Source organism: Taeniopygia guttata, chromosome 1, assembly GCF_048771995.1.
Source record: "Taeniopygia guttata chromosome 1, bTaeGut7.mat, whole genome shotgun sequence".
Classification (NCBI taxonomy): Eukaryota; Metazoa; Chordata; class Aves; order Passeriformes; family Estrildidae; genus Taeniopygia; species Taeniopygia guttata.
In genome coordinates this window covers 63,147,183-63,170,334 of record NC_133024.1, presented here as the reverse complement: position 1 = coordinate 63,170,334, position 23,152 = coordinate 63,147,183, and the positions used below count along the sequence as shown (strand labels likewise).

The 23,152-nt window shown below is 40.4% G+C and overlaps 1 protein-coding gene across 7 annotated transcripts in view; it reads left to right on the top strand.

Moving 5' to 3' along the window:
• The first annotated feature begins 2,393 nt into the window (after positions 1 to 2,393).
• LOC100231134 (complement C4-A) overlaps positions 2,394 to 23,152 on the top strand; it is a 53,387-nt gene continuing 32,628 nt past the window's right edge. Inside the window, exons 1-12 of one of the 7 annotated variants that reach the window (XM_072929607.1) lie at positions 2,422 to 2,554; positions 11,878 to 12,029; positions 13,882 to 13,964; positions 15,432 to 15,624; positions 16,560 to 16,740; positions 17,381 to 17,451; positions 17,764 to 17,849; positions 18,537 to 18,619; positions 19,723 to 19,810; positions 22,238 to 22,343; positions 22,544 to 22,667; positions 22,964 to 23,079. In XM_072929607.1, coding sequence (XP_072785708.1) covers positions 13,900 to 13,964; positions 15,432 to 15,624; positions 16,560 to 16,740; positions 17,381 to 17,451; positions 17,764 to 17,849; positions 18,537 to 18,619; positions 19,723 to 19,810; positions 22,238 to 22,343; positions 22,544 to 22,667; positions 22,964 to 23,079 — 1,113 coding nt within the window. In that variant the 5' untranslated portion in view covers positions 2,422 to 2,554; positions 11,878 to 12,029; positions 13,882 to 13,899. The other 6 variants (XM_030273625.4, XM_072929634.1, XM_002194659.7 and 3 more) reach the window with 6 other exon arrangements.

The window sequence follows — 23,152 nt, the reverse complement described above, 5'->3', positions numbered from 1 at the left end:
TTGGATCCACTCTCAGAGAGCTGGAGAGACTTGTAATGGCTTTATGGACATCAGCACCTGCATCACACACTCAGCATCTTTCATCTGCTCAGGATTTAGCAAAAGTGCCACATGATTAAGGTGCCCTTAATATCCCAGGCAACCCTAATGCATCAGAGTGTGCAGTACAGCACAGGGACTCCGAGGGCTCCTTTGCACCCCAGGAGAATCTTCCATCACAGATTGTAATGTCAAACACAACATTGCCATGCTGCACAGGAGATGTGCTCATGTTTGTCACATCTTCCAGGACATCAGTAGCAAAAGGCTTAGCAGAGCATGTTCACTTCACGTAAACTCTTCTCAGATCCTAACTCAGGTGAACTTTAGTAGCAAGGTCCAAAAAAAGCTCCTTCACAAACAGTATAATGTTGGTCACAGTCACCTAAGATTTTCTGAACACAAGTGTGACAGAGAAGTGCAATTCTTACTGCCGATTAAGAGTCTACATGCTGTGCTTGGTTATGGGAAAAACATGATTTGTCAGCAGTGATTCCCAACACAGGATGCTGTGCACTGAGACCTAACCCAGCTGCCAGAAGTAACCCAGAGGGGTGCATGCCTGAAGCTGTTTTGTCACTAACTTAATTGTTATTAACCTGGCTGGCACCTGAAAAAAAGTTGAGTATTGGAGGCAGAACCAACTTCTTGCTTGTATGTAGCCAGGCTACATGTGAGCATTTCAACACCTGCCTTCTCTAGCAGAGGACTTTTTCTTGCACTAGTTGGGTATTTAGACACATTTTCTGAGAAGTTTCCATTCTGTTATCAGAAATTAGACTGCAAATGTTTGTGTGCACACCTCCTGCAACAGCTGGGGCACTCATTTATTATTCTTTCCCAGTTGTAGTGATTTTTCTACCCTGCAACACTACCCTCAGAACAGGACCCCCATAAGAGCTTCTGTCCAAGCTATTTGACTTGGTACACTGCTGCTTGGATTTTCCTTTCCTATTTGGCTCTCAAAATGAAGGTGCCAGGAAAATAGTTCACCCCTAGGAAACTTTGGTTTCCACAGGAACTGCATTTGTCATCCGGAACATCATTTTGAATGGTAAATGTGAGGCAAACAATTAAAAAAAATTCTTGCAGCCTTTTGGCATTGCCTGTAGTTCACATCTGGGACTGTCAGCTGTGGTAATATGCATTTCTTCAGTCTTCTCAAGAAGTGCTGGGGAGTTCTATTCTCTGGGAAAATATTTGTTTTCAAAACATGATTGCAACGTCTGTACATATGCACACAAACACACACAGACATACAATATGTTTTTATTAATATATAAATTTTATATAGATTTTATCATGTATTTTAAGCATACCTGTACAACATAGAGTAGTATCTGTGCATTTTTATAGTATGTAATATATATTGATAGATGTAAAATGTAGATACTTTATAAGTATGGGGTTTTTTTGTATTATATAATACAAAAATTTTTATTTAGATGTAATTTCTCAGGTAAGATCACAAGGATGAAGTGTTACAAGGCGGGAAGCAGAATTCAGGATGTATTTGCCTGTAAGGAATCACAGCAGCCTCACCCACAGTCAAAACCTGAGAATGCACAACCCAGAGCCTTGGGGTCAGGGAGACTGATTTGATACATTCTCCTGGAGTCCAAAATAAGCAAACAGGTGGCATTCTGGACTGTCTCCCAGATGGGGACCAGCAGTTGTAACTGGGACCAACAGCTGCAGTCTATACCCCCAGCTATTGAGCTTCTGAGTCCTGGTCTGCTGCAGGATGCCAAGGAGAAACACAACCATTCCTTCAAAATACCTCATGTTTGGAGATCAGCGAGTAAATGTATTGAGAAAAGCAGAAGTTAAACAACAGAATTTTTCCAAAATCCATGCTTTATTTATTTCATGCCAAGATGCTGCAGCACCAGAATTTCCACATGCCAAGGACCTGCAGTATGGGGCAGGAAACCTATAAAGTGTGGCAGCAGCTTCTCCTTGTGCTCCTCTGCTGAGCTGTGGGCTCTGGGCTCCCCTCCTGCAACTGCTGTGAGCTGCTTTTGGTCCCTCATTAGCAGAGTGGCAAGGAAGGGCTCCCAGAGAGGGAGAATTCAGCAGGCTCCCTCAGTGAGCGTATGTTTCCAGCGGCCCGTGGCAGGGGATGCTGCCAGCCTCCGGGCCACCTGAGACCTCTCTCCCTGCTCCCCAGACATTCTAAGGGAGTCTTTTTCATCTGGTAAAGGTATGAAGTTAAAAGCAAATTAACTGCCCAGGGAATGAGGGCGCTTGGCTGCTAAACAAAGAAGGGCTGTCTGCTGTCAGACGCTGTCCAAGATTGTCAAAGGGGAAGGAAAAGTGCCGCTTTATTCCCACGGGATGTGAGCCTTGGCTCCATGGTGGCTCCTGGCACCCCCAGCTGGGGCAGGAGAGGTCATTTTGGTCAGACCAGCCCTCACCACCCCTCTGGAGCAGTGTAATTCTCCTCAAACAAGCTGTGGCAATTAGTCGTGGAAGAAAGTGAAAAGAGAGCTCAAGAAGAGGAGCTTCCTACCTGGTGAGTCCCCAGTGCTGGCTGTAAATGGCTTTTTCTGCTGCTGCCACTCAGGGTGTGGGGAACTTGTTGCTTCTCATAGAGTGGTGGGTCAGAAAAGATAGTTAAATCTATGCTTTAAAGAAAAAACAGGCAGGCCAGGAGGGTGCCCCTGCAGACTAAAAGGCACCTGCTGCTGGTAAGAGTTGCAAAAGGCCTGATTAAATATTTAGAAAGGTCTTAATTTATTGACCTGAGAACACACAGCTCTGTAATTTCTAATTTATTCCTTTTGGGTTTTTGCTACATAACTTTTTGGCAAATGTAAATTAATTCTTGTTTTTGCTTGGTACTATCTCCCATGTATCTGCAATTTAAAGGGAAACAGTCAGGGCTACTTTTATCTTCCTCATATGGTTCTTGATTAAGTGGTGAATTTTATCACTAAAAAAAAAAAAAAAAGCCAAACAAAACCCCAAACAAATAAAAGAACCACCCAGAAAAAAATTGCACATCTGCGTTTTGCAATTTTTATAAAAATATTACAGCAGTGAATGACCAGGTATTTTCCAATGTCTAGTAAAATCAGCCCTTATGACACCAGTGAATAACACTACTAAAATGAGGAACAGAAATAGCCTTCAGTATCCATACAATCATTAACAGCAGAGAATTATCAAATTTGGTTTGGTCTGGGTTTAACTGTCTTCTTCCTCCTGTATCCTTTTCCCCTTTACTGTAGTTCCTTCTTTCATTTCCTTTACTGCACTTACTTGCTGGACAAAAATGTTGAAAACATGCCACCTTCTGTTCTTTTCAGCTATTGCACAGCCCAAAGAAAATTCATAACCCCTGGAAGCCTGTGTAAAACGTGCACATCTGTGCACAGATGCAGGCAGGCACACGCACATTCATGTAAACCTACATATGCACATATCTCTGAAATTCCTCTGAACTAATTAAATATCTTTACTCACAGGCTTTTATTTAGTTACAAGGTTTGAACTCCAGCTGTTACAATAAATGGGCTCACCAAAGGGTTTTCAAGGAAACCAGAAATTAGGGCAATTCTGACCACTGTCACTGAAAAGTAAAGGGGGTTGAGGAAGGTAAGACTTCATCCAATCTCTTTAATGTCTGCAATGAATGAAAATCTCTATCTGCTTTTTTAAATTTTTAATTGTATCTCCTTTACCTGCAGGCATACACCCACATGTACATATTTCCCTTCAGAGTTGCTCTGGGAAAATCTCCCTTCTCTCATTTCACTCATGCAGGAATGCTGAAGAGCTTCTGCTAGGGCACCCTGGGTATCCTCATTTGCACACCATAACAAAAAACCAGTGGCGTGGGAGGGTGGAAACACAGCTCCAGCCCCACAGTTCTGCTTTTGCTCTTCTTGGCTTTCAACATAAATTTTTGTATGGCTGATTATTCCTTTTCCCAAAAAAAACCCCTCAAAAAACACCACAAGGGAACTTCTTGTGCCACAACTCTTCCACAAGTTTATCCCATTTATTTAGTCGTCTTTTATTTCAAATACATCTCAGCATTATGGGTATGAACAGATTATTCCTCTGCACAGATTTTTCTGCCAATGTTTCCTCTATTGCCATTTAAGGGGTCTCCATAACTAAACACAAACTTGGACTTTGGCAAGGTCAGGCTGACTCTCCAGATTCCAAGGTATGAGCAATGCTTTATCTTCTTTTCTGTAATCACTAAGGAGCATGCTTCTTTCTAAGCAGCTAGGGCTGTGTTCTGAGGTCCTAGATTGTTTTCACTCCGGACTCTATAGTGGAAAAGCAGGAGATAATTCTGGTTTATGTGGCAGAGGTGAAGAGTAGCCCCTGTGGGTGAGGGCAGGGGAATGCACACAGACACATAAATGGTGTTTGTGGGCCACCTTTGCAGGCAGATGGGGAGGTAGTCAGAATACCTCTCCCAAGGCTGCAGGAAAGGGAGGAATGTCTTTTGCGTTATCTGAATTTGTATGAGGACTGTTTTCCTAAGTGCATAGTTGCATTCTTCTGTATCTACTTTATACCTGTTATCTTGCTTTTATGTGGTGTTGCACTGCTCCATGTAGTGGATCCTGCCTGTCTGACTCCTTAGAGAGGGCAATTCCAGAAATCTCAGTTACAGATAGGGTTATTTATTCTTTAAGAGCATGGTAAATATAATTAATTTTTTACTTCTACTGTAGCTCCCACATCAGAAGGGCTATCTGCAGACTGTAAGGAGGAATAAACAGTAAAATAAATATCCTCAGAAAGTTTTTTTTTTCCTGTTTTCTTGACTTCAGAGATATATGTTATGACAGAGAAGCCAAAGACCCTCTCTGCCTATTCCTTTTTGCCAGAAAGGTGTTAGCATTCCTAAACAGCTGGTCTTTTATCACAATATCTTAAGGCACTTTAATTCCTATTAGAAGTGAAGTTAGTCCTCTGCCTGCTGTGAAATAAGGGCATCTTAAAGATGGTTTAAAGTAATATTTTACCCTCCCTTCTAGTTATAACTGGAATTTAGTTGGAACAGAAAATAGGGGCCTCACTTTTTCAAGGCATCTGTTTTCCCAGATAAGCTCTTGACTCTCAGGGAGTGGGAAGAGTGTGTTGCAGTAAATCAGAAACTCCATAAGGCATGCAGTGGGGTCAAACTTCTGAGTGCACTAATCACCCCAGAAAGGACTCAAATGAGATAAGCCCTGTACTTGGCAGTAAACTGTGGTGGTCAGCACAAACCTTTTTATCTTGCCTTGCACGGTCTAACGCCATGAGGCTGATGCACCTGAGCAGAGCAAAGTGCTCATGACTGGCCCTGAACTGTGCTGCCAACTGAGAGCACTGACATTATAAAAACTTACCCTGAAAATTTGATTTGAACAGCACTGCTTTTGCTGCTTCATTTCTTTGCAAAATGATCATTTTGCAAAGCTGGATAAAAACCTGGACTTGTATCTTGACAAGATGGTTTTGGAGACAGGTGAGTAAAGGTTGTGATGCCAAGAGGGGGGCAACACTCAGTATTCCAAAGTGAGTCCCGCCAGAAGTGTCTCAAAAGATAACATTTGATTCTGAACTGCCAGTAGGTTCCCTGGGACTTGTTTGGAGAGTGTTATTCTATTTTCTTCTTTTTTTACATACCAGTGGTTAAGCACTCCTTGGAACGAACCAGGGTGGAAACCCTCCTTTCAGTAATTCAAATTGCTTTTTAAAACCCACTTATCTGTGTTGACTTACACAGGGCTCGGATCCACAGCTCACGTACGAGCACCCTGCGCTGTGGAGAACCACCTGGGGATGTGGGAATGCTGAGCTGACCCCCCGTTACTGCAGGTACCAGTCTGGGAGCTGGAGACCTGGGGTGTCAGGAAGCAGGGCTGGCAGCTGCAGGGTCCTTCAGGAAAGCTGCTCCGTGGCACAGAGCACAGCTGCCACTGGATGGCACCAGGACTCCGTACACGTGTGCAGGCTCCCCTCCAGCTCCCTGAGCCATCCCATCCATCTCTGGGGTAAGGGATGCTTCGCAAACAGGCACAGCAAGACTCTGGATGGGGGGAAATGACAGATGTGAAAGCTGTGCATGGTGCTGTCACAGCTAATATTTTTAAAGGGGCAAATGATCTTTTATGATCTTTTATACCGAGATGGGAATATTCTGCAGAGTACTTTATGTTCCTATCCATACAAGCTGCTATTTCCAAATAATCACATAGAGAATAATCACAGGTATGGAATATACTTCTCTAACCATAGGACAGAGGGAAAACATTCTATTTTTTTTAAATCTGTTGTTACAAATCTTCCCTCTTGCTGCTTCATGCTATAGTAACAGCAGTATATAAATGCTACAGGCAGTGCAGATGGTGGCAACGAGATTCCATGTCCTAAAGTATATTGACATCCCACATGTGAGCCAGGTCAGAGGCATTAAAGCTGCCATTGTGAGTCAACACTTTTTGATCCCTCAGCAGAAAATGCATGCATCAAACTTATGGCAGATATTTATAGAATAATGTACAAGTTAATGCTCTTCTCCACAGCCACAGGAGCTGGGCTTGCTGCCTAAATTTACATCTGCAGCATACTTACTGAATCCAAGAAGCTTTACAGAAGTCATCAAAGAAGAGGGAGCTGTTTGGAAATTTAGAGATCCATTACATTATGTTGTAATGCTTAACGATCTCTGATGATTGTCTTTATTTATTTATCACTGCTCAGGCAGAAGTGTAAAAGCCTGTAAAAGTGTAAAAACAGGAGGCAGCCTCAGATATAAAGACACTGCTGATGGTGAGGCCGTGCTGATTTTTGCCTTTTTCTTTTGTGTATTCCCTGTATTTTTCCACACGTATATTTATAGCTTATTATATTAGTGGCTAGTTTTCCCAGTAGTTTTCCATGCGCTTTCCCTAGGCAGAACGACAAAACACATTCCAAGGGCACCCATCCTATCTTGGTTCTCCCAAGATCCAAGGCTGAAAAACAGCTCTTCGAGACACATTTTCATCAAAAAAGTACAGCTAGTACCAAGAGGGGAGGCTCCAGAAAATAAGAGGGAGTTAGTGAAACAGGCATCACTGCTGGCAGCAAGGAATGAGAAAAGCCTGAAAGGCAGAACACTGCAGCCCCAGGCTGAGCTGCTTGGTAAGGGCCAGCCTTGGCAGCCCCAAGCTGTGTGCAACCTTGAGGAGGAACCAGCTTCCCCATTTAGGTGGCAGAGGCCAGTGGGCTCCAGTGCAGGGCTAGATGGTGTCCAAGCCCAGGAACAGCATAAACAGCAAGGGAACTACATCACAGATTTGGGCTTCTACCTGAGTCATAGAGTACCACAGGCACTGGCTCTTTTAAAGCTGTCCTTTATTTCTTCACTGATCCAGAGACAGACCCCACAGTCACACCCAACGCAGGGAGAAGAAGGAAAGCTAAGAGAGATGCCCAGATGTGGGCATCCTGCCAGACCTCTCTGTCCCCCTCCCTGAAGAGGGGAGAGCAGAGGTACAGCCCCAGCCTTGCTTTTACAGCGGGGCTGCAGGCTGCACTGCTGCCAGAGGCAGCAGCAGGATCCTGCTGGGACCACAACCTGAAGCAGAATGGTGCAGATATGGTTTTGGACCACATCCTGGTGTGACTGAAAATTCATCTTCCTCATTCAGAGGTCAGGAAAAAATCAAGGATGAACAGCCTGGAAATGTATCCCAGGTCATAAAAACATATATATTTGGTTTAACCCCATGCAACTACTAAGCACCAGATAACTGCTCACTCATTGCCCTTGCATCAGGATAGGGAGAGAATTGTAAGAGTAAAAATGGGACAGTGGGAACACAAAGGCCATCATGCAAAATATCCCTGGCTTACTCTCTTCTTCCTTCAGCTTTATATGCTGAGCATGTCACCATATGGTATGGTCTGGAAAATCCCTCTGGTCAGTTGGAGTCAGCTGTCCTGGCTTTGTCCCCTTGCAGCTCCTGGTGCACCCACAGCCTGCTGTGGGTGAGAACCAGAATAGGCCTTGGCTCTGTGTCAGCAGTGCTCAGCAGTAGTGAAAACATCCACATTATCACCACTGCTTTCAGGTCAAGTCCAAAACACAGCCCCACACCAGCTAATCTGAAAAAATTAACTCTACCCCAGCCAAAACCAGTACAAAGTAGTGAGAAAGGTAGTCACATATTAGCAAGAGCAGATCCAAGTGCCTTCCAACATGTGTTGACTAAATGCATGAAAATATCCTTTTTGTCCACATTTTTATAACGTCACCTTTCTGTAGGTAGGTACAATGTAATATCAACTATATAATCTGGGCAGGGTGTCTGATCCAAGTGCCATCAGCAGGGCTTTGGGGACACCAGTCAATCCCCTTTTGAAGGCATCAATATTGCTTTCTGCATCTAAGCCACTGAGAAGGCAGCAGAGCTGACTTCTTTTGCATTATTTTGCTGGAGGTAGTTTTCTGTAAACCTGGGTTTGTGAGGGAAGATTCCTTCTATGACTGCTGCATCCAGCACAGTACCTGTGCCTCACAGGACAAAGAGACACTTTGTTCATCCAAAGAGCTGCCTAAAAATCTGAGTGTCACAAAGAGCCAGAGCTCCATTGCTAGATTTCTGAGAAAGAAGAGATCAGCATGCATTACCTGAACAACTATCCCACTGAGCTGCTACAAAAGTCATCCAGACTTTTCCCCTCTCCACCAGGATAGCAGATGCCAGGCCAGCCACACGGGGAGGTGCTGCAGCTCCTGACACTGAAACTGCTGTCACTGAGCAGCTTCTCCTTTACAATGAAAGCAAAATTCTCCTGACCCTTATATTCTGTCCCCTTTCCTCCTTTCTCTTTGTATTTCATCCTTGAACATTAAAACCAAGGGATCAAAAAAGTAGGGCAGCTTCCCATTTGCCAGTGGAGCTGACTTAAACTTGTTTGAGTGTGATGGAGGTGGGAGCTGAGCCTTCTCCCATCTTGGGGAAGGAGATGCTTTCTCCTTTCTGGTGTCCCATGTTCCTCTGAGTTACTGGGTGAAGAGGATGTTTTAGATTAAATTTGCAGATTAGAACTGGGCAGGCTGCCAGTGGCAGGTAGGCACAAGGCTAGCTGTGGTTGTACATGCTGTGGGATTTATTTTCTCCTTTGTTGTGCCTGTAAACTGTTTTCTGGTAAAATTGTGCAATTGTCTGAAATCTTAGAGTGTCTCCATGCATCAAGTTAGGAAATCCTAGGAATGAGGGTCAGTTATAAATTACTGCTTTAAAATTTTGCTGCAAAAGACTGGCTTTACTTAATTTCACAATATCCCTCTGAATCCACAGAATTGGATATACAACCTTTGTTTTTACTCTTCTCAGCTGCTTAAAGTTTTAGCTTTTTCCACTGATATGCTCGAGATACCTTTTGCTTCTTTAGACTTATTCTTACCTTTTGCTCCCTTGAAAAGGAGAAGAAAAGAATTCCTTAGAGAGACAATTGTGCTCGTTACAGTCCAGAGGAATGGAGAATTTGGGAAAGATCAAATTACTTAAAATACATTAATTTTTCTATGTAATTTTTATTTGTTACAGTGGGTAACAAGGAAGAATTGGGGTTACTTTGGGGTTTTTCATGAAATTGTAAGGGAAAAAAAAGAAGAAAACCACAAAGAATGGATTTGAGAACAAGCCGCTAGGCAGAGTAACAGGATATTTGCATATAAGGACAGTACTCCAAATATTCTGTATTATTTAGGCCAAGTTATTTTATTCCTCATTTCCAGCAGCTCTGTGCTTTCACCTGGGGTGGGAGAGTCTCTTGCATGCTCAGGTACCTCCTCTCCTCCTGACCAGTCCAAAGACTTCTTAGAGGTGCCAAAAGCACTGAGATCCTGAAAAACATGGTTCACCAGGAAAACAGGATGCATTATTACAATATGGTGAAATATTATGTCAGTGGTGTTACACAATTATTGCTTGAACTAAAATAATCCCTCATAGATCACTTTTGCAAGATAAGAATTTTACATATGCGGTGCTGTTTTTTTGTTTATTCAAAAATCCTTATTTTTATTTTTTCAACACAACATTCAGAAAATCACAGAATTTAGAGAATGAGACAGAAGGGAGGAAGAAACCCATGAGAAAAAACTAAAGCTTAATCCCCCAGAAATGCAGACTCCTCACTGAGAACAGAAAATGACAGGGAAATTCTGGTTTTCCTCCTCTAAATATATGATATTTTTTTCAGTAGATACACTTAGAAGCACTAAATACAGAACTTTTAAAGAATTTTTAATGGCAAAAGCAGCTACAGCCTTTTCATTTCATTACCTCGATTATGGTAAGAAAAAAAGTATGATTTTAATTTACAATTCGAATTTGTATTGACACTAAAGAGAAGATATCCTGCAGTTAAGAGGAACTTTTCCAATTAGACCCACACTTCATGGTCTGCTGTTGGAAAAAGGATTTCAAAATCTAATTTTCTGAAATGTCAGAAGTGAAATATTGCCTTTTGTGTTTGTCACAAGTCCCTGTAACTCAGCAGAGAGGATGTCACTGCAGTGCTCATTCGTGAAATGGGTTTTGTGAAGCTGCCCTTTGTACCCCTCTGCCAGGCAGAGGTGAAAGAGTGCAGGACGAAAGTGAAAGGAGAGTTTGGTCTCATTAGTATTTAGGCTGATTAAGGGGAAAAATGGCTTTGGGAAGCTCTTCATGCCAAGGAACAAAAAGTGCTGCTGGTGCTCAAAACACTGTGAAATCCCACCAAGTTCAGACAAAGGTACTGAAAGGAGAGACAGCATATACTCCGAATAAATTCTGTCTCCCCAGGTTCAGGGTTCGCACGCACATCAATCCCAGGCTGTGCTTTCCACAGTCCATACTGGACTGTGAGCCAGCTGAAGGATCAATAGGTGAAATGTAGCTTATGAGTAAACAGGAAAGGACTTTGCCTTTAGAAAAAGAATAGGCAGATAAGTTTCTTTAGAGGGAATTTTCTGTGTTCTCTCTCTCATGCATGTGCTGGAGACCCTCAACCAAGATTATTTTATTTAGTTTCATTTTGTTACATTTTGGTGTGGCTTTGGACTGGAATGTTTTGCATTATACTACAAATCACAGTGTGAAGAATTTTTGATACTAGATAACCAATTATTATTTTATACAAACCTAGAGACAGACCAATTTATCATAAGGAATTTTAATTCTCATTATACAAGTGGTTACGCATAAGCTTGCTCTTTTGTGTTTGCGAGATAGAACGAGAAAAAATTCTATTTAATTGAAATCACTGGTTTACATTTTGGTTACAAAAATAGCTTTATTGAGAGTCAGAATACCCCTTAAAATCAGGTATAAAATAGTTACGCAGCATATTGCTATGGACAGCTCTTGTGTATTCACATATATTTATCCATACTTCATTTAAGGAAGGAAAAGTGTACAAATCCTATTAAAGACAAGTGAAAGCAAAATAATAGTTTTTCTGAGGTTCTCTTTAGAAAGTGATCTGTGAAAATTCCTAGCTGTGAGTTCATGCATGGCTGTTTGTATAGCTGTGTAAACAGACCTCAGTCCCTGACAAACAAGCCAGACTGTAAAATGGAAATCCCATCTCCTCCATTCTGATAAATATGGGCACAGAGCAAGATTTTGGGTTGACCTCACACTGCAGAGCTGCCTCTCCTGTGACTTCAAGAAATCCCTGCTGGTTTTGTTGCTGTCTTCTGGAAATTTTTGGCTTTTCAGCTGGGAGAACTCCCTTATGTCTTTCTCCAGGAATGGGCACTGACCTTGCAGATGTTATTTCTTTTCTTATTCTTAGTCTGGAGAAAAGCAAAGGACTCACTCACAGTTGTTTCTTGTTCTGTTTTAGCAACTAGGATCACTCAGTGATTGCATCAGCTCCAGCCCTGGATGGCAGCAGTGCAAGATGGAGCAGCAGAACAGTCTCTGAAGAAGGCAGGAGCCTTAGCATGCTCCACAACCACTGCTGCTCTTAATTGACTCTCCCCATTATCTCTGCAAGTGAGAATCCTTATTTTACCAGCTGCAGGTTTAACAAGACTCTTCTGCTCCCTAGGGAGAGCACAAGCCCAGTTCCCAAAAGGACATTTTCTTCCACATGTCTTTGCCTTGAATACAGACCAGCTTTATGGCGGAAATCTCTATTCTTCCTCATCATCTCTCTTGCATTTGGGAGGCCAGAAGCCCTAAGGAAAATTATTCTGGCATGGAAATAAATCAGATTTGTGAGTGCATAACTTCAGAGGGAATTAGTAGGTGGGGAAGGAGGGCAGCAAGAAAATTAACTTTGTCCTTAATGGTTCCCAAGTCTGAACTCCTATAAACATCTCCCAAAGAGCATGGATTTGACCCTGAGGATCCACATGTATCTTTCCTCAAGTTTTTTCTCCTTCCTGACAGCTGAAGTGAGAGAGAAAACCAAAAGAGGTGGAGGAAACTGACTGTCTCTTGGGGAACAAAAAATGCCAACACCCCCACCCCCCCACCGCCCCACAAAAAAAAAACAACAAAACATGCTTAGAGCAGGCAAAATGTAGCTTTTCCTGACGTGAATTTGAAGCCAACTACTGCTGCCCACCCTTTCTGTGACCACCAGTGGACAGAGTACTTTCGGTCTCATTTTGTCTCAGGGGGAGTTACCACACTTGTAGCACGCTAAGTGTAAAATAGTGAACTGGTTTGTAGTCAGCTTCTTCTCGTTCCCTCCCTCCTTGTCTTGAAAAGCAGGGCAGGAGACGTCAGGCAACTTGTGGGGTGAGGGGAAGGTCCCATGGCTGTGGGCAATGAACCTTTGCTGTGAGCATGAATTCACCTTGCAATTAAGGGAGTGCTGATTTAAGGCATCCATTGCTAATAGTTAAAGACACAGACTTAGCTGTGGTGTATTAAAGGGCAGCTCATCACCAGAGCCATGTGATCATTTCTGGGATTTGACTTGCCTGTAAATCAGATGGGCATGTTTCCATTTTCATGGGTCAACAAAACTGTGTTTGGGAGATAACAATCCAGTAAAAGTTGGCAAAAACAAGACCTGATGATGGTTTCAGTTCTTTCATTTACCTTTGATCAAAACTGGTTCTCATACAAACAGTTATTCTTCAGACAGGCTTTTTTGCCCCACCTGTTTATCAGTATCCTACTTTTTAAGATGTGTTTCATGCAGTCGGGAATGCCTTCAGCTGATGATTCATCTTACATGTTTATGGTAAGAGGAGACTAATTACCCTCTGGAAAAGCCCAGTGTCCTGGGCATAAAGGAAAATTGGGCTAAGTGGCTCAGATAAAGGCATGAATTTCATTTTCAATGAAGTTAAAGCAGATGAATGCCTCCAAGCACCACAGACTGAGACTGATTTGTACAGGTAGATTTCCAGCACAGTTCCTTTGGTACTGTCTAAACCAGAAGGAACTTTCACCTTTGCTGGACCACAGAGATGCCTGGGTTAAATAAAGGCATAGAGAAAGAACCTGTCACCTGCATTTGTCCTCATTTAGAAATACTCTACTGCCACTCGAAGTCACTGCGTCTTGTTTGATTTTGGGATGACTTTGCATTATTTGTGAAAACTTCTCTCTGCACTTGACTTTTAGTTGCTATCATGTGAAAACATTGAAGCTGGGAAGAGAATGGATGAACATAAAAATATGAAATTGTGACATAGTCCAGAACATTACTCCCTAGGGTATTACTGTGTTCACCACCAGCAGGTCCATCATTATTGCTTGCATAGTTTTGCAAGTTATTAATAAATAACCAAGATAGGCAACATAATTTGCTGCAATGTGCTGTCAGCCCATTTCCTACAGCCAGCACCTAGATTGATGGTGGCTCTTTGGTGCTTCTGTTTTGCAGATATTGTAGAGTTTTCCAATGGAAAGGCTGGTATTGTTGACGAGCTTCTGTTTGCTGCTATCCAGTACACAGCAAACACCATCGTAAGTATATTTTATTACAAATTCTTCAATCCTAATAAATCCCTTGAAAGAGAAGGTAAGAAATAGTCTCTCTCTCCCAACAGAGAATCAAAAAAGCCAGGTTCTTGGACCACTGAAAGTTTTTGTAACCTTAAATAGGTAAGAAGTAAAAAGTTTTTATCTACCCTTTTAAGGAAGAAATCTTCTCTCAGGGACCAGTAATTAAAAATGTACTACTAAAGCATGTTGTTCATTCTCTTATTGTTGTTTGCTCATTTCTTGCTTGTGACATTTACTGGATTGAAAAATCTCGGGGAAAAAAAAATCTGTAATTGATTTATACATTGCAGAAAGCAAAGGTTTAACTTCTGGGAAACCTTCAGTATTCTATTTTTATCCTCTGTTTCAGTGGAGATTCACATATAAGCCAGGCCTTGTGTCACCTTTTGCTAGAGCAAACAGATTCCAAGAGAATGAAATTAAATAACAGCTTTTTCCCCTGATTTCTATACCTCACCTTTCATTTTATGCATTTAAGCAAGAAGAGGGTTTTTTTTTGAAAAATAAAAAAGGTAGTCCAGCCAACCCATTCTGATAATAGAAAATCATTCACCTTTCATTTTAGAAATCTTCTGAAGAATAATAATTTTCCAAAAGCACTTGTCTTGAGCTCAGAACTGTTCTTTGTCTATAAGACATCACAGGTGAAGAGACAGGACTTGGCTCTTCACACAGTTCTCTGATTTTTGTAAAATTGTTTTGTGTAAAATAGACTTGAAAAAAATGAAAGCAAGGATAATGATCTACATTTTAAAGGTCATTAAATCAATTACTAAGGAGCACCAGAGTAGGTTAGGAATGAAAGAAAATAATAAAGAAGAAAAAAATTCCAACCAATTTAGCCTCCAACTCAACCCTTCCCAGGGATGTCGTCTTAACTTCTGTGATCTCTCATTTAGAATATTTCACAGTGATATTGCAAGGAAGATCAGCTACTTGTAACCCATACATATGGTTATATAGGGAATCTATACCTCATGACACATCAAAGCATAAGCTGGCATGTGGGTGCTAGTACATGAAGATACATAACTTCATAGCATTAATTGTGTATTTATGAATATGTATTCATTGTCTTTCAATGCATGGCCTCATTTTTTTTCAGAAATCCAAGTTTACAGAGATTTCTCTGAGTTGCACCAAGTTATAAATTGCACTGGTAGTCTCTGAGACATATTGCAGGCTTTTTCTCATCTATGTGTAGTGATTGATGTTTTACAGGACTTAAATGGGAAAGTTCAGAATCTGGAGATCAATCAGAGAAAATTATTTTATTTTAACCTTTACTCTGACTAACAAGGGTGATGGATTAGGTGATCTCCACAAGTTCCATGTTCAGCTATTTTGTGAGAGCCTGTTTTATCTTTAAAATTCATAGTGTTTGCATGCATTGAACATACTAGACAATCTGTTTATCTGTTGTTTTAGATTTCTTATTACTGCCCCAAATGTGGTGCATTTGGGCACACATGAGACGATAACAGTTCAAGTCCATGGAGCACAGAGCCCTGTGCAAGTTACTGCATACTTCAAAGATGAGACAAAAAATCAGCTCGTATCAGAGAGGATCTACTTTAACCTTAATCAAAATAATGGCTACCAAGAGACTAAAAAAATAATGGTGAGTCTGACATCACACTGATTTTTTTCTAATTTGGTAATAAAAAGCACATAATCTCTAGCTGGAATAGGCTGGAACTGAGACAACACTGATCTTGAGAGACACTGACAAAACCAATTGCAGTGACAGCAGCACCCTATTCACCCTTTTGTGCCCATATACCTCCAGATTTTGTCACATGGTGGTAAATGAAATGTAATTTAAACACTATTGTTTTCTCACTGTTGGGTTTTCTGCCTCGCTTAAAATATGACTGCATGCAGGTCTTTTGGTTATTACTGGCATTTTACAATGCAGGAGAAACCTTTACAAATATGTAGTCTCTCAGACCAAAGCCTGTGTTCTTTCTGCAGATTTTTAAGTTGATTAATTCTTTACATCCCATGTTGCATCATTTACTCCTGGCACCATTCTTTGAAGTCTGGCAGGAGTTATTTCAGTAGCACTAGTTTGGGCTATTTGGCTGGGAAAAAAGCACGCATCAATATTCAGTTTAGCTCTGGTTGGTTACTCCCAAAGTTAACAGCTGAGTTTTCAAATCAGGTTCCTGTCAAGGGTGATGTTTAGAAGCAACACATTAAACTGCGTGAAGCAACGCAGCAATATCATAACCAAGATTTTAGCATAACTAGGGGTTACAAGATACAGGCATGTAGACTGAAGTCTCCCACCTGGAGTTATTGACACTAAACAGAAGAAAGTGGCTTTCTGTGGTGGAAAATGGAGGATTAGAGAGTATTTCTACTTTAAAAGAAATATTCACCCACTAAGAATGATTTAACACCCAGTAAGAAAGACATAATTGCGAATCTTTTGTTGAATGGTGCTAATAAGATCATTTAAGCACGTCAGCTGTAGTGGGCCTCAGCTATGTGGTCCCAAAGTTACCAGGCTCATCTCTGACTCTGTGGGGTTTTCCCTTTTATTATCTTCAGGTCAAGCCAGGGAGTCTGCAGCAGAGCCTGTTCAAGAAGAGTAATCTGCCATATGTTCTACTGGTCACTGAGAGCAAGGAGCTTCATATGACTGCCAAGAGCACTCGCATCCTCCTGTCCTCCAAGAAAGGCTACATTTTTATCCAGACAGATAAGCCCATATACACACCAAGTTCCCAAGGTTAAAATACAAATGCTTCTCTTCACGTGTTCAATATGGATGTTACAAGGGCAGGATTAGAAAAAGTAATAACGAGCCAGTTGTTCTGGCAGCCAGGGCTTCTGCAGGGTCTGCTCTGCACATTGCAGCAACCCCTGTGGAAATGCTTCCAGAGACAGTCACTTTTAAGGGAGACAGACAAATTCTGCTCCTTTTTGTTCAAAAAGGTTAATGCTGACTTTCCTTTGGAAAAAAAAATCATGAGAAACTGCCAAAAACTGAGTTCCTACTGCTTCTGCTTGTAACACCAGCAATGAGTTACCTTTGCTCTTTATGAGCACTACTGCTTTGTTACTTTCCAATTTAATTAACAAAAGTGGGAAGTAAAAAAGGGGTTTTAGTTTGGTTTCAGGCCTCGGCTGCAGAAGGAACACAAAAGCAAGTGAAGTTCCTGGAGTAATTTTCAGAATTTGCTTCAAAAATTTATCCAGTCATGTAACATGCAAAGGCTATGGAAAATTATTTTTTGAAATTTCTCAGACTTCTTTTCACTAAAAGAGTTTTCTCTTAAATTCGGTAGCTCAGTTTACAGATTGCAATTATATGTATACAGAAAGGCCAGAAATAAATTTGTGAACATATTTATTCTTCTGTTAAACAGTCAGATACAGGATCTTCATTCTGGACAATGCAATGAGGCCGACAGATGACACGGTTACAGTTGCTGTGCTAGTAAGTATGCAAAAACACTTTTGATGAGTGCTTCTTCAGCACAGGAGGTATGGAAAACTTATACAAACCATCCAAGAACACAACAATAACTGGGACTCCTCTCCAGAAATCTGTATTTGCACATAGTGAGATATCTGTAGTTATTTTTGGCCCGTATCAGAAACATGGAGATATGTGACATGTAAATAATAAAGTAGGAAAGTAAGTAAAGTGTTTTCTCTTCCACAGGACTAGGATATGACCTTAAGATTTTGGATGTAAATGTTTGACACCTGGTGCATAATTTCATGTTTTCTTCTTCTGTCTCAACAGAATTCCAAGGGAATGGTGGCTAAAAAGTCAGACCGGAAAATAAACGCAGTGTTTGGTGAACACTTCGATATACCTGACATTGCTGAGTATGTTACTGCTCTGCCTTCTGCATCAAAATCTGTAGATTAAGATTTTCAGCTGTTGAATTTCTTGAATTAATTTTCAAAATTTTCTTTCTTTCACCATGGGGGACATATGGAGCCTGTGATCAGTATCCTTTTAACTTTAAATATACTATTACCTAGGAGAGATGAGACCAGAATTTACTGTCAATATGCTGCAATTAGCAACATGCATCCTGGTAAAGAACAATTAAACAAACTGCTCAATTATCTGCTCAAATGTATGGCTGCATTCAAGAGAGCACTTCTACAAGGACTAGTCTGCAAAGTGTCATTTATTATCTCTTATTTCAATCAGTCAAGCTTTTTCTTAATATTCAGGGTCTTCTGACATGCTAGGTTGATTTTGATATCTCAGTGAAGATAATCTATAGGAAATATTTTACTAGTTCTCTGTTTCTGTGGACTTTTCAAAGGTAGTGGTTTGCAAATATGTTATCTTGCACTTCCTCATACTTGTTTTGAGTGTTTCCTAAGACATTTGGAAATATGTTGCTGGCTTCTCCCAGTAAAAAGAAATCCATTAATTAATTAGTTTGGGATGAGATCAAAGCAAGGAAAATATTATAATTTAGAGAAAATTTATATGTTGGCATCATAAAATATCTGAGGAATTGTAATTAATTATTTTCTGCTGAATCTGAACTTTAGGCCTGGAATTTGGAAAATCAAAGCCTGGTTTCATCAACATGAAATGTCTAACGTTTCCACTGAATTTGAAGTTAAAAGATATGGTGAGATATTATAACATTTGCATTATAAATATATGGAACTATCACAATGTGCTAAAAATATACTGCAGTGGTTAAATCTGGCTGTAGTTAGGCACTAAGGACAACTCATGGTATTTCAATGCATCATTGCTATCTCTGATCTCTGGGTTTGTGTGTCTTCCACTTATATTTTAAAAAATAAGCACCTCTGCTTTTATATAGATTTGGTAACATTTTAAACACCTTTTTAACATTTTGTCACAAAACATTGTAAGGGCTCACCTACTGCAGAAAAAAAAAATTAGATGAGCTCCATTTTGAAGTCATTGCAATTTTGGCTAAAGTTTACAGTGAAGACTGGGAGGGAAAAAAAGAAAAAAAAGCTGTCCATTTTGTCTCAGTTGAATTCAATCTGGAAGTTTATGCAAGTCATTCCTATCCTCAAATAACCTTTTTTATGGAAAATAAGGGCCCTTTGGATAAAGTAAAAATGCAAAAATGTAACAATTTGGGATAAGAAGTGGTCGGATTGATTTACACTGAAATTATACTTTCTTGTAAAATTAATGTGTGTTTGTTGTTTAATTGTTTTAGGGTTTTTCTCCTTCAAAGACAAAAGAAAACCTTGAGATTGTATAAAAATCTCAGTTTAACAAAACTGATTTTGCCTTAGCTAGTGAAGGTAACAGAATTGTGACAATTACTGCCTCCTCTCCAAACAGCTGCAAGCAGGAGCAAATCACTCTGATATACCTGCAGGAGCAAATAGGTTGGCTTTGTAGGAGCAAATTCAGAGTGGCACAGCTGATGCTGAGGAGCTCATATCCACACTCTACCCGTTTCAGGGTGGGTTTAGTTCAGCCTGCTCCTACTTCAGGGTGAGTCACTCATTGTATTTTCCCTGTAAATAAATAAATTTTGTGTGCTTGAAGATTGCTCCACTATGTGAAGCAAAGCAGAAGAAGGGAAAATGACCAGATTTGCTTCAGAAGAGCACTGCTAATTCAAACTAAAGCATCCCCTCAGTACAGCTACATTGTCTCAGGGTGTGTTGCCACAACAGGATTTTAAGGTATGTTTGAAACTCACATGTCATGACCTTTTGTCTTCTTTTTTTCATGCAGAGCTTCCAAGTTTTGAAGTCAAACTCATCCCACTTCATCCATACTACCACATCTGGAATGACAGCTTTGTGTTTGATATCGAGGCAAAGTAGGTGTGCTCAGGGCTAGACTGATTAAGAAGCAGATAAGCAATTATGAGTTTTGTGACTTCTTCCTTTTTCTTCTCATTAACACTTAACTAGCTTCTGGCTTGCCTTGGATGTGACTAATCTTGTATACTCTCTGTTTCCACCACTGATTTGAGACATCAGTGCCAAGTGCCGCCCGGGTCCAGGTCATGGTGATCAAGCTGGAACAAGATTTTCTGAATATTTCAGTTCTCTATCAAAGGTGGCTATTTAGGAGTCTCCTCTGTGTTGCTAACAAGGTTTCAGGCTGATCACCTGGTTTTTTGTATATTTTTAGTTTAAACATCTAGAAATATTCTAAAGTCTCCACTGTGCTATATAACATTCAAGTAGAGCTGGATTCAGGTTTGGGTATAGAATTTTCTCAAAGCACAATGAAGTCTATAAGTAATAAGCTAGTGCTTGTTTGAGAGTAATGATTTATGAAGAAAGGCTTCCAGGCAGATAAATGCAAATAATCAGAGGAGTTTCCATGACCATCACATGCCTATTGTTGAGCAGCAGTGCACTGGTCTGGATGTTCCATAGCTACAGAGCTCTCAGACAGGCCAGACCATGGGGCAGGGCTCAAGGGAAAATTAATTGCACCTAGTCCCATACCAAATTAGAATGATATGAAACACAGAGAAACTTAGGAAGGTAGACAATGAAAATTGAATCCATCAAAATATTTTTTAGCAAAAATAATTTTTTGGCTGTTGAATTTTCAGGTTTCATAGGAGTGGAAATGCTAAGAAACTGCTTCTTAGGAGAATGACTAAATTAGAACTTGATACGTTTGGCTTTTTTTTATTTTTCTAAAAAGGAGTAAATGTTATGAAATGAGAACAGGCAGGTGGAAGCAGCTGGTCTTCTTTCATAGTTGGGAGAAATCTATTGAGTTTCAGAGGAGTGAGGGTTGTTAGACTACTGCCTGCTGTCCTTGTCTGTGCTGGTCCTTCTGTTCCCCAGCACACCTTGAGAGAGCAGACAGAGCCTGTATCCACCTCCTTGTGCTGGCCTGAACAAACTCAACTCTTCTTATCTCCTCTTGATCACCTTAAATTTTTATTTGGTTCTATTGAATAATTACTAGCTTTAATCATGATAACTCAATGTTGTGATATGAAGTGATTTCAAATCACTGGCTTTAGTATTTTAATTTTTTTCTAAATTTTTCTCTGTGCTATTGCAGCACTATATTTTGAATTTATTAACTTCATATATATTTGACTCCTCATTAGCATCATAATTATTTAAGAAGAAAAATTGATGTTCAATAACTGGATACCATTCCTTTCCTTTTTGGAAAAGCTCCTAGTGGTGCTACACAGGCCTGCATGACTTTCATCAAAATCAGCATATGGAATTCCTGATGACTGAACTTATTTCTCTGAACAGGCCATGCATGTAATGACATTATTTTGTGTAATTGACTATTGCTTCCCATTTATTAGCTCTGGCATTTAATGCAGTTTTCATAAGAGCTGCCTCTCCATTGGCTTTATTGGTATAGATCAGTGCTGCTGATCAGGTCTATTTGAAAGAGGCTTGTTTAAACAAAAATAAACCATTACAGGAGAGAGGTGAAGCAGGATTCCCACAAGCAAAAGACAGCACCATGGCCATGACGGGTCTCATGTAGCACATTGCACACTGTGCTGCTGGAAGATGCCATCTGCCAGGGCTTTCTCGAGTACAGACCCAGGTGCTACAACATGCCCTATCCTCTCACCCGATGACCTTCATTAAATGTTCGGGCGTGTTCTGGCCAGATGCTGATCTAGCAAATATTTCACTTGCAAGAAGACTTTTATGCCATACTGCCTAAATCTGTAGGAGTGACGTGGGGCGGAGGATGTCCACTCTACCCAATGCAGGTGTTCAAATATCAGCAGGTAGGGTCTTCCTGCTCTATGTCTTCAGAGGTACCAAGTATTTCATATCAGTCCCTGAAATTATTCTTTGATCCTTTATTTTCTCTGCTCTGCTCTTGAGGTGCCTCATACAAAGGAATTAGCTGTTCATCCAAGTGAAATGGTATGAGTGGTGTAAGACTTCTCTGTGCAACTTAAGTTCTTATAAATTTGTAAAAAAAAAAAAAAAAAAAGAGAAAAATTAAATGTAGTGAAATTTTTCAGATGATCTCTCCCCATGTGATTCTGTCAATGTGACTTATGCTTTAAATATCTTTGCATTTGAAATCACCAGCTGGCACAAAGATCAGTAAAAGTTTTCAGGTCTGAGTTATGAGAGAGTAGGACTAAATTTTTTCTTAAAGCTATTATTTACAAATGGGATGCCGACAAATATTCCAATATTTTTTCAGCATAAAATGATTAAGTCTGCTTTATGCTTGCTTTTTATTAAAATAATGATCACTCTCCTCGCTTTTCTTCCTTCAAAAGACATTCTTATGGGAAAGAGATTCAAGGTGCTGCATATGTGCGATTTGGCATAATCGATGAAAATGAGAACAAAATATTTATTCCAGGCCTGGAGCAACAGCTATCAGTAAGTTTTCAATGGAAATACTCTGATTTATCCTACCTAAGCTGAATATTATCAGAAGTTCTGGAAACTTACAAGTCCATAATACTGTAGTTGTGATATAAACAACACTTTAATTCTAATGGCTACAATGGCAACAAAACAGTAAGGGCTCTCTTTAGCTTTCTTTCCTTTTTTTTTTTTTTCTCCCACTTTTGTTTTAGATCCAAAATGGAAAAGGAAGAGTTACTTTAAATACACCACTTTTGGAAGAGAAACTGAGAAAGAGTATTTCCACTCTGGAAGGGTTTCATTTATATGTCGCTGTAACCACTGTAGAAACTGCAAGTGAGTACAATATGGCTTAGCTGATACAGTCTGGAAGATTCACATTGATCTTTCTCTGGTGTAATCTTTTATGTGGGGAATCTGGTCTTGCTGGATCCATCTTTGCTGTAAAGCTTGCTCATGCTGTAGGGAATTAACTAGAAGAATCCTAGATGGAAAGCAGCTGCTCAAGCCCCAAGTTGCAGAAGATGACATTAGGTAACCTTAACTCTTGCCATTAGTTGAAAATGAAAACAAAATCTTTTAGAAAATTAGATATCCAAGGTATGCAAGTCCATACTGTTTGATATTAACAGGTGGTGAGATGAGGGAAGAAGAACTCAGCAGTGTGAAGTTTGTGAGATCTCCTTATGCTCTTGATCTGTCTAACACCAAAAAGTATTTTGTGCCCGGAGCCCCCTTCTCTGTTGTGGTATGTAGTGCCCTGACTGCATCTGTCTGCCTCCACAGCAATGCATTTATATCTGCACTCCTTCCTCGTCTGA